The sequence below is a fragment of the Esox lucius genome, chromosome 25 (assembly GCF_011004845.1).
Source record: "Esox lucius isolate fEsoLuc1 chromosome 25, fEsoLuc1.pri, whole genome shotgun sequence".
Classification (NCBI taxonomy): Eukaryota; Metazoa; Chordata; class Actinopteri; order Esociformes; family Esocidae; genus Esox; species Esox lucius.
In genome coordinates, this window is record NC_047593.1 from 12,233,442 (window position 1) to 12,245,353 (window position 11,912).

Genomic DNA, 11,912 nt, shown 5'->3' on the forward strand with positions numbered 1-11,912 from the left:
ATCATCATCAGTCAGTTATCTCAGTTTGCAGTAAGATTTTAAAATTAGTCTAGATGGATCCTGATTCCTTATTTTACTGCGTTATTTTTGACTATAGTGCAAGTTCTGTGAGGGTGAATAGGGTTTGCTTTGGGACACCCTGAGAAAGAACAACTATGAACAAATATGCTGGTGGTTTGCCCTTTGAGGTTTGAAGCGATAATTTGTCAAATCAAATGCCTTTTGCCTGCACAAAGCACAGAATGGAGATCTTCTCTCACTATTAGATTGACTGTGGGATTGAGAGGGAAATGTGAGATCATTTTGATTATAGTTTATTTACACATGCGTTTTGTCAATTTAAGCTATTCTCGTCGCCCTAGAGTGAATCCCATATAGTGTGAAAATAACAGAGAAGGATAGTGAAAATTAAAATGCTGCTAGAAGGTAGCTTCAGTAACACTTGTTTGGATCTGACCCTTGTACTACCTTGTCATCTCTCTTTCTGCCTGTGTCTTCCCCTCTCTTTCCCTTTCTTTCTCTCTGCCTCCCTGTCTTCTCTTTCTCTCTCCAACTCGCTCTATTTCTCTCCCTTTCTCTCCCCCTCTTGTCCCCTCTTTTTTTTCTCTCTCCCTTTTATGTCCCACCCCTTTCATCTCTCTCTCTCTTTCAACCGATCACACCTACACACACACCAACCTTTCCATACTCTCACACAGAACTTGAACTTCATTCTGTGTGCCTTCACTTTCTGGGCTTAATTAGACAAAAAAACTAAAAAAAAAAAAAACGAATTTGGAGAATAAACCAAGATTGACTCTGGAGGCTTTGGAGATGGGACAGCCTTGGTGTCACAGAGAGGGAAAGGAACATTAAAATCTCAAGAGGGTTCGCCAAAGTTCTCTGCAGCAGGCCCTCAGGTGCTGTGATCCCAGCATGCATCTTATCAGTGTAAAATAAAGTTAACATAATTTAACAGAGGACATTTCTTTCCACTTTGATTAAGTTCCCCCTCTCATCATTTAGTCCACTGCTCGATTGGCTCGCGGGCACTGGAAATAATCAGGAATTCTATCCTGGCAGTTTTTTTAAGACCATAAATATTGTATTACAATTATTCATGAAGTTGCTCGGATTCAGTGTTGCGCCGATAACAAAACCCTAGAAAATCAGGTAGGTCTCTCGTCGACTAAAGGGTGTGTCGTGATGCTGTGTGGCGTTGTGCTATGTCTCTGCATTCCTGATGACGCTACTCGACCAGGAATACCTCTGGGCCCCGGTTTACGTCATATGGTTTCAGCTCTGGGATCGTCTGGTGGGGGAAAACTCCTGCCCGCTGTTTATTTGCGCAGTACGGTCACGTCCCAGTCGGCAGCGTGTTCCATATGGACATTATTACCGCTGGCTACATTATCCGGAATGAAGAGCCATTTAGTAATCACTCTATGACTCAGTCCGCGGCGTGCGGACTGTGGCCTTTCCGGTGCGGCTGGCCCACATTAGTGCACACACGTGATTTATGGGACTTCGTCAGAGACAACGGGTGCGCCCGGGCCTCTCCGTCGACGTCTTCCCGTTTCCTCTGCGGTCACGTGGCGTTCTTATGTACGCTCATTCTGGAAGGTTAATGAACTGAGTAATGCACTCAGATGGCTTCTGCTGGCCCCAGTCATTTGTGTCTGCTCCGGAGTGTGTGTGCCAGACGCCGCCACCACAAAGGCACTGCTTTCGTCCTTCGACCCCCCCCCCCCCTCGCCGTGTGGGCCCACCCCACCTCCCCCATCTCCCTCCAATCCCCCTTGCGACATGCTGAGACACTAAAAGGGGTTTCGGTTGAGAATCTCTTCCTCCTCCCCTATCTCTCCTCCTGTCTCTGAATCTCAAGCTCCTCTTCCCTCCCTCCCTCGTTCTCGCCCTGTCTCTCCTGTGCAGCTATGTCGGGAGAAATCATCCGTGGAAAATGTTTTGACCGCCTATAATTGCCGTCCCTGCTCGTTCAGGGTGGGAAGAACAGGGGTAGGGTAAAGAAGCTAGCAGCTGTTCTATAAGGACAATGTGGAGGGGCTGCTAGCCGTCTGGTAGTTACAGCTGTCCCATAAGCACAATGTGGAGGGGCTGCTAGCCGTGTGCTAGCTACAGCTTTCCTATAAGCACAATGTGGAGGGGCTGCTAGCCGTGTGCTAGCTACAGCTGTCCCATAAGCACAATGTGGAGGGGCTGCTAGCCGTGTGCTAGCTACAGCCGCTGTGATGTTAGGGATAAAAGCGGAGACGCATTCGTTTGGGATGCATTTCAACTTTAATCTTTATCCAAACTGGCCCGAATGACTTCCGTCCCCCTCTTTTGTTTGTCATCCAAGCACCTCTGTTTCTTTCTCTCTTTTTCTTTGCCAGTCATCTCCTTTGGGTGGATTATGGTTTGTTATCGTGTGAGGGACAATGCAGCGAGGTGTTACCTCAGGTTGGACGTCTCCGCTCACATCCCCTCGGAATCCTGGGTTGGTTTTGATAGGCAAGAGAGGTTCCTAGGGAATCTGATTGTCTCAGAAAATCCCCATTGCTAGTGTTCCCTCCTCCCATAAGTGGTCAGCACTGATAGAGTGATATCCCCTATCACTAGAAATATGCTAAAATCAAATCAACCATGCATTATCTAATTATAGGGTAAACACACAAACACTATATATTTATATTAGGCCTTATGAAATCCATACATGTATAACATTATTATTATTATTATATGAATAAACTGGGATGCGTAACGGCGGTGTGTAATCATCAACAGACATGAAGTAAAGGGTGTAGTCCTCCAGTCTCTATGGGATTTAATACAAAACTCCTTGATGTTGGTGGTGCATTGTTTTCCACCTGTCTTATCTGGGGCCGCATAAATTATTGACGTTGGCCCCGGACTAGCTCCGCCAATGAAACAAATCTAGGGCTATAGTTGACTAGTTGAACAATTTGTCGGTGCTGTGGGGGTGACCAACGAGCAAAAAACAGTGCACCATTATGTACTTCACTTCTGTTGGAAAGTTTTACCAACGTTGCGCTCGTTAGATCTTTAGCATGTTCTACCGCCAGGTTTTTCCACTCAATCCCTGTGGGGCTTTCAAATCCCATCAGTCGTATGACGTGTGCCATGTATTTAAACACACATGCACCTGGTTCAACAAGTGCAGGACTTTAGGATAAACACATGTCACTGGTTGGATTGGACATGCTAATGTTGACAGACTTCCAGTATGGTAGCAGCTATTAGCTTGTTGCGTTAAGGGCTAGTACAAACTGTCTTATCTCTTTTTCTAAATCACATCAACATCTGTACAGAGTACTTGGCGATTCATGTCATATATCCCTCCTCTTTGTGACTGGTTAGCCAAACCCCAGCAGAAATAATGAGCTAAACATTAGCATTTCTATGCCTTAGGCTATGACTAAGTTGTACCCTTTGGTGGTGGTACAGAATACTTACCCTTTTACCCATCATGCCCCCTGAAGGAGCTGCTTTCCATCAAACAACCGGAAGAAGTCGCTATCCGTCATGCCATCAGGAGAAGCTGCTATCTGTCAGACCCCCAAAATAAGCTGTCACCTGTCTGACCACCAGAAGAAGCCAATATCTGTCAGACACCCAGAAGGTATTAGCCCTAACCTGAGAAGTCAACCAGCGGCCCGGGGAAGACCAGACCTTTGGAAATAACCTCTGGAGTTAGGTGGATCTATGGGCTATTAGCTATTAGCTGTGCTCCTAATAATGAAAGGAAAGATGAGAAACATGGTGAGGGCTGTCATCTCTGATCCATCAACATTCTGGAAAGAGAAGGACAGTGAAGGGGGGCGGGGGGGTGTCTGGGCTCTTGTTTATGTTTACGCTGGTGGAAATATGCCCTGTCAGCTCGCCCAGGGTCCATTACTTACACTAATTGGTTTGCGGTGGCCGGCGTTTATATATATATATATATATATATATATATATATATATATATATATATATATATATATATATATATATATATATATATCTGACTTCCTCGTATTCTCTCGTTCTCTGACTCTGAATACTGGTCTCCAGCGGCTCTCCATCCTGGTTCCAGTGGACCATGTCTCCACACTTTCTCTCTCTGTCTCTTTCTCTCTCTGTCTCTAATTATCTCTCTCTCTGTCTTGCTCTCTCTCTCTAGTCTATCAGCTACAGGACTGCCTATCTAGTCTATCCTCTACAGGCATCTCTTTCTGGTGTTTTCACTACTGGACTTGCTCTTGCTTTCTGCACTTACTCTTTTTTCACTTCTTCTCTGCCTTCTACTTCATTACCAAAATGAGTGTAAAACGTTCTGACATGATTTATCTTTGTCTCATTTTTGTACATCACAAAAACCTGGCATTTTAACAGGGGTGTGTAGACTTTTTATATCGGGAGTTCTTTAATGGTTTTTAATTTTACCATAAAGGAAAATGTTTCCATATCAAGCAATGGATTGTGTTTCAGTCATTCTATGTGTTGCTTGGACAGGAAGCCAAAATCAAATAATCTACAGGAATAAACAGTATTTATTAGCATTTTCAACATAAACCACATTAAGTCACTGTAACATATAGTTAGCTAATTTGGCTCCAAGTCTTTAAGTAGCCTTATGTCCTCTTACCTATATATCAGACTGGCTATCACCAACACACAAACACACAAATACACATCACTCCTGCATTTGCGCAATATTAAACTCTTAATTATGAGAAGCCTAAAACAAATATATAAATAAAGACATCTGTCAATAAATTAGAAGGATTTAATGAGTTCCAAGTTGATCGCTGCAGGTTTCAATCTCGCTGCAAGAAGCACTCAGCTCTGTATCTCCCTCCCTCTCTCTCTCTCCCTCCCTCTTTCTCTCTCTCTCTACTCTCTTTCTCCCTTTTGCTCCTCCATTACGTCCTTAGCGGTGTGTGTGACACTTCATAAACGATACACACTCTTAATGAAAGCGCCACTAATGAAGTGTACTGCATGATTTGCGCGTCGCTCATTACTCGCAGAGAGGAGATGCCTTTGCTTGTGACTGCTGCAGCACAGGTGTTTCTGCTCTTGACAGTCGAGGAGGCAGCACCCACCCGAGCAGGATCAACTCGTAGCAAAATAATCGTTAGGAAGGGCTTGGTATCCCAGTATTGTGACGCAAACATTCCCTGGGTCATTTGGAATGCCTTTATTCTACTTCCATCTTTTAACCACACAAAAATATTTCTACAGACCGGCATGGTTTACCCTCCAACTTTACTGTATCCCAAAGGCAGGAAGATGTATTCTGCAACGAAAGGTGATAACTTTTATTTCAGCCGACCGTCGCGGCCGTGGTAAAGTTCTGCCTACTGTGAAATATAGAAGAAATAGTTCGGCTCATACAATAACAGTCTTGTCAGTGAAAATGCTTTTTCGTTCTGTAGTGAACTTTCCTTGTGACAGTAATGGGAGAATAAGACGTTGGATTAGGTTACCGTTGGCAAGCTGACAACTTCCTGTTGTCAGAGTGGTTGTGGAAGTGAATGAATGATCGCTGTCAAGGAATTTGGCTAGAGTCTGGTGTCTGTCAAATATAGCTGATGGTCATGTCAGGTTTACAGGGAAAACAAAAGCGACATCAGGGTCAACGCTGAATGTCTCTTGCTCATTGCCAGCTGGAACAATGGCTTACATGAAAGGTGAAAGCAGACAAGAAATGCTGGAAAATAGTTGTGTTTTGAACATGATTATTAACATTGCCCAATCTAGGGATTAACAATTTACAAATATGTATTTTGCTTTAAATGCCATTTAGTTAGAATACTGAATAATTGATTGTCTGAAAGTAGGTAGTTTGACAGTTAATTGCTTTTTGCTGTTATGCGTTGGTAACTGGTTTTTAATTGCATTAAGGCACCTCAGGTGTTTTTGGTATACAGCATAGCCAATATATCCCGTCCTACTGCTGTATCCATACTCTAAAAAATGCTGGGTCAAAATGTACCCAATTTGGGTCGTTTCTGCTAGTGCTGGGTCTCTACAGTACATATCCAGCACTGGGTAATTTTGACCCAGTGGGGTTGGGTTAGCTAAATGACCCAAAATGTTGGGTTACTTGATTTAACCAGATGTGGTAGCTTGACATATTAAATATAAAACAGCACTTCCTAAGCATTCAAAATAAAATTAGTAATTTCCAACTAAAAGCTAGCAATTAAACACAAGTACATTGTATACAACTTTCTTTTTCTTGTGGTCTTCTGCTGCTGTATCCCATCTGCTTCAAGGTTCGTCGTGTTGTGAGTTCAGAGATGCTCTTCTGCATACCTTGGTTGTAGCGAGTGGTTATTTGAGTTATTGTTGCCTTTCTATCAGCTCAAACCAGTCTGACCATTCTCCTCTGACCTCAGCCATCAACAAGGCATTTTTGCCCGGAGAACTGCTGCTCACTAGATATTTTTCTCTTTTTCTGACCATTCTCACTGAACTCTAGAGATGCTTGTGTGGGAAAATCCCAGTAGAAGTAGCAGTATCAAGGCCAAGTCACCTTTCATATCTGAAAAACAAACACACAATATTTCAGTGAAGTCCTCCACAACTCTGAATATATGAGACAGTTCCTATTTTACAAAAGTGTTCTGAGAACTAGTTTCCATAGAATGTCCTACTAGCCATGTCAGGAATGCATTGTCAGAATTAAGGAGGATTGCATTCAGCAATTTTGGTACAAAAGGCTCAGGTAAATTCCTATTATAATTGATATGTTGTTCAATAATATTCTAGTGTGAGAATTGTGCTTTGCCCATAGACAAGTTGAAGGAATGCATCATTGGTTTCTTTGAATCTCTGAGAAGGAAACACTCCTTTGTTAGGTGTAAACGCAGTGAAATGTACTTATTTTTATACATAGTTCCATGTTTTTATGAGCTGTGGTCCCAAATGTTTTTTTCTTCTAATTTGGGTCCCAGGCTGAAAAGGTTTAACAACCCCTGCTGTGGTTAATTATATGATACAATTTGCAAATTGTACTTGGTGTACCAATCGAAACTGCAACCATTACGTTTCATAGAAGATAGATGCAATTTAAGGTGGTGATGCATCTCTGTTCACCCATTGTCTTCTCAATTCAACTATATTGATGTGAATTAGTGAGTTTAATTTGGCATAGAACACCCATAAAGAAAAAGGATGACAATGATAACCTTACCTTCAAATTTAGAGATGCGTGACTCCAGATTCTAATCTTTCCTCCACCAAAGTATCCATTGAATTTCTGAGAGAAAACATACAGTTAGAGAACTGACCAATAATCCTCAATCACACACACACACACATATCACTAAAACACAGCCCAAATGTTAACTCCACAGGTACTGTACAGGTATGAACCAGACCATCTAGTCTTACAGTATCAGAGGAACGTTACAATGCTAGCTAGCCACGTACACATAATGTTGACCTACATTGTCTAACTAAATACTGATAGCACGTTAACTAGCTACCAAACCAAGAAGTTCGAATCGATGCGTATATAGTAAATGTATTAGTAAAGTTGGTGGAGCTAATAACCAGGCGTTAGTTCACTGGGAATAATATTTATAACTAGCCCGCTGTGCTATTCTAATAGCTAGCTAGTTGAGGTTATGAAGAAAAACTGATGGTGAACGTTACAACACAGCACAGGAAATAATTGCAAATCTGGGGCTAAAAACGCTAACTAAATGGGATTGCTAACTAAATAAGTTGAATAAAACAATTTTCTGGATACACACAGAACTATAATTTGAATAAAAAGATTGAGGATAGTATTAAACACCTGGTTTTGGTAACAATGTCTTGTCCCTCTGTCTGTCCAGTCCGTTGAGAAATAAGTCAGATCCTCAGGGGGAGGGGCGGGATTGTTGACCCAACACTGAGTTAAGAAAATACCCAGCAGGGTCATTAAATGTGCCACTGCACGGGAGTGATGAGATCTGGCTAGCTGGGTCTGTTCACAACCCAGGATTGGTTTAAAAAATCCTGCCATACAGAAAAGCAACCCAATACAATGACCTAATGCTGGCAAACCGGTAGTTCGGTTATTTAAGCAACCCAGCATTTTTTTTTTTGGAGTGCAGGCACGTTACTTTCTGGGGTGCCTGAGGACAGCCCATACTGTACACGCGATATCCCAGCCAAATACCACTCCCCCATACTAATTCTGATGTATAATCGAATGGAATAATGACGCCTTCTATATCATGATTAGTAAAAGGTAGGCAGTGGGGGCAGGGGAGAGAATCCAGGTTTGAGCCCGGAAGTGACCGGAACCACCATGCTAGTTAATGCTAGCAGCCAGTAGGAGATGAAGAGTTAGAGAGTTGGCCTTTTCCTTCTTTCTTTCTACCTGTCTCTCTGTCTGTCCATTTCCTTCTGATTTCTAATACACTAATTCCTTTTCATTCTTCTTCTCTCTCTTCCTCCCGCTCCAGATCTTTTTAGACGCCAGCACGGTTCGTCTGGGCAGCCTTCCTCAGGGGACGGCGGCGGACCCGCTGCACGGCGCGCCCGGCACCACGTACCCCAAACAAACTGTGTACGAGCTGTGCGTGTGCCCAAGTGGCAAGCTATACCTGTCCCCCGCCGAGAAGGGCTCCACCTGCCAGGCCACCAGCAACGTGTGTCTGTGGAGCTGAGAGAGGGCAGAGGACCGCTGAACACCAGAAAGGCCTTCCCCTCTTTAGGATCCCCGTCTGGGATCCCAGGACTCCGGACCTTGGTCTCAATCCATTCTGTTCCCCATCTATCGACAGATGCACTTTCTTTGGGGGATATTCTTCATATCTTTTTCCTCTCTCTCTCTGTCTCCGTGGCGACCTCGTCTTTCTTCTCTCTCTCTTTTATCGCTCTGTCTTTTCCTTTTTTACTTATCATATTGCACTTTCTTTTGGTCATTGTTTGTTTTTGATTTTTCTCTCTTTCCCTCTTGTTGGTTGTTGTCCTCGTGCGCTCTGTCCGTCCCCTTGGTCGTCTCTCACAGTCGTCCCAAATGAAGAAAAAAAGATCTGGAATTCCTCAAAAAATCTGGCTTGGGAAAAAGCCCCCTTCTTCCAAAACTTTAAATGGAACAAAAAAAACTTGATGTTGTTTTTTTGTTGTTTTTTTCCCTCTATTTTTCTATTGTTCTCAGATGGGGAATGAGTGTTGGGCCGCTCCCGAGCCGAACTTGATCCGGGACATTTGCGCGGTCGGATTTGGGCCACGTCTGTTTTTCTAACAAAGCGATACACAGGTGCCTTTGCTATTGTTGGTAAAGCACACCACCTCCAACATTCTCATCATCTTCAGTGGACCGTCACTAACTCACTGGAAAACAAACTGCTTTTGGGATATAAGCCCTGTAGAAATCTCTATACAGACTTCAAGTACAGTTTGAATTTTTTTCTCTGATGTTTCTTGATAAAAAAAAAAGCACAAAATTATGCCATGTATATAAAAATACCAATAAAATGAAAAAATAAAACAATTTTGTTTTTTAAAGACACCCTGAATCTGAGAATGCTCTAACGTTTCTACTTTTTCATTTCCAGTTCTACAGTCATGTGTAGTGTTACGTTTTGAGGTTCAGTCATGAATATCCCTGCTCTGAAATCACATTCTATGAGTTACCTAAAAGTAATTTTTGCAATCTTTCTCCTTGTCCATCAGAGCTAAATGATGTAGTCTTAGACAAAAACAAATAATAAACCTTTTGGAATTTGGATTTCATCGAGCACTGCTCACTGGAATGAAGTATGCATTCTGCTTATTTTAGCACAAGAGTACTCCATGGCACTCTTAAAGTGGAGTTCCTATCTGAATAAAATGCAGTTTTAAGTCAGAGCTAAAAAAGTATCCGCTAATCCGGGCCGGATCTAGGCATAAGCGACCGAAGTGGAACCACTAGGGAGTCCCAACCACTATTGGAGGGGGGGGGGGGCTCAAATCCAATTGTTATTAGTGCCACCAAAAGGCTAAAGACGGTACTGCATTTAACCTTCCCATGTGATCTGACCATCTGATCCCTGACTGCACAGCAGATGAGGTGGCAGGCCACCATTGGTCAAAGCAATGCAATGGATATTAAAACCAAACGCAAACGGCGACATGGCATTTCACTTGGCGTTTAGGAATGGTCATTCTCCTGAGTTTCACGCAGGTCACATAACAAAGTCAAGCTGCGTGCGATGTCTCTGAGTTGCGTTTGGTTTCATTCGCGTTCCCAGTCTATTGAGCCGTTGTCAAATTAAAGCACCTGGAGAGAGTTTATAGTTTTAACATTCAACTGCTCCTTCCACCATATGGTATAGAACAACTTAAAAACCATATGGACAAATGTTGTGGAAGTACTACGTGGACACATTGTTTTATTTTTATTTTTAATAAATCAATATTTATTCATCCTCACATGTACATAAATACACACCCGTTTTAAATGACGAACAGAGATATATTTTCTTACAGATTCTATGCAATGTGTTTGTAAGATTGTTGTAAGACTGCAATATTATCCAACGACAAAATCTGTTTGAAGTTTTCTTTATTGTTATCGTATGCAAAGTGTTTTTCTGCTTTCTTTGCGTCCATACAGGTCAATGATATAGACATATAGACATTTACGAGGTTACTCAACAGAACATCACTTTGGGCCATATCCTTTGGTCGATTAATGAAGTGCTGATATGACAAAAACAGTTGATGATTATTAAATGTCTTTATTTGGGAGAAGCAATCAAAACAGTGTGTCATTGTTTTGTTTACTCACTGCAGTTGCATATGCTGAAGAGTAGAATGAAGTAGCCATTTTGAAATAAAAAGCTTGACACTGGTCCATGTCTTACATGCATTTAAAGAAGGATTTAAACAAAGTAGGAATGTCAGTTGAAGTGCCAGTTACAATTTTCCTGTCTTGTTTGATAACTGCCTATGTCCTCATCTTTAGTTAGTATGCTTTGTATTTGCTTCCTTCGAGTCGCTGTTTGTCATCGTCTTTTGTTCATTCCTCTTTTCTAGTCAATCCCCGAATGTCAGATTTTCCGTGAATTGGGACATCTTCATAAAACCATGAGGGGAAGGAGGAAATTGTTCTATAATAGTCCGTAAAAATGCTGTAATGTGCAATGGTGGCTGTGCACACCTGAGATTTATAATCTGGCAAAGGGAAATATTTTTAAAAAACAATGGTATGACTAAATCAACAGGTTGTACATCATGAGATTTGACCATTGGTCGGAAAAAAATACCCCTTCTGTTTCCGGGATAGCGAATCAGAATCATTTAGAAGTCCTTAAATCACCATTCATTATAAACCCTTTACCGCCCTCTTAAAAAGTGGACCTTGTTGTAAAGTGTTAGCATTTCTTTAATAGGAAATTATGCTATTTAGTATGGGTGAGGGGGTTCATATGTGTATTTGTGTGGGTCCTGGCCTGTATGTTTGGCCACACACTGTATACAGTACGAGACGTACATCGTTGCCATACAGTGACTTCATTGGTCTACTTGCCAACTCATAGACTACCTGCTCTGTATATCTGGCAGTGGAGAGAGACACTGCACTGGGAGGGCGGGGACTGGTCTCTGGGCTGGTGTGTCTTGAGTTTGTTAGTATGACAGGGTTGGGACAGTTGGAGGGTCTGACGGTCTTCTGTGCTTTTTGTTTGGAATTTAACCAATCTATTAGACCTGCCGTGTGGCATGTAAACCCGTCTTTCAACTGATCTGTTCGCTTAGTTGTTCAGGTGTGGTGCCTGAATGGAAAGGATACAGGTTACCTAGCCCTGCTCTAAGATGCGCTTTAAGGAACGGCATCTCCAAGACATGTAATCTCCAGCGTCCTCCCTTTGATTCACACACGCATCTACACAGTCATGTACACACAACCTCAGATGCACTCGCGCGCACACAAACACACACAC

The 11,912-nt window shown here is 42.4% G+C and overlaps 1 protein-coding gene across 1 annotated transcript in view; it reads left to right on the forward strand.

Annotated features, from left to right (window-relative positions):
- Nucleotides 1-10,788, forward strand: part of LOC105021021 (zeta-sarcoglycan) — a 197,856-nt gene extending 187,068 nt beyond the window's left edge. The window contains exon 8 of the mRNA XM_010888450.5: nucleotides 8,448-10,788. Coding sequence (XP_010886752.1) covers nucleotides 8,448-8,651 — 204 coding nt within the window. The 3' untranslated portion in view covers nucleotides 8,652-10,788. The remainder of the gene's footprint in view (nucleotides 1-8,447) is intronic.
- The last annotated feature ends 1,124 nt before the right edge of the window (nucleotides 10,789-11,912 follow it).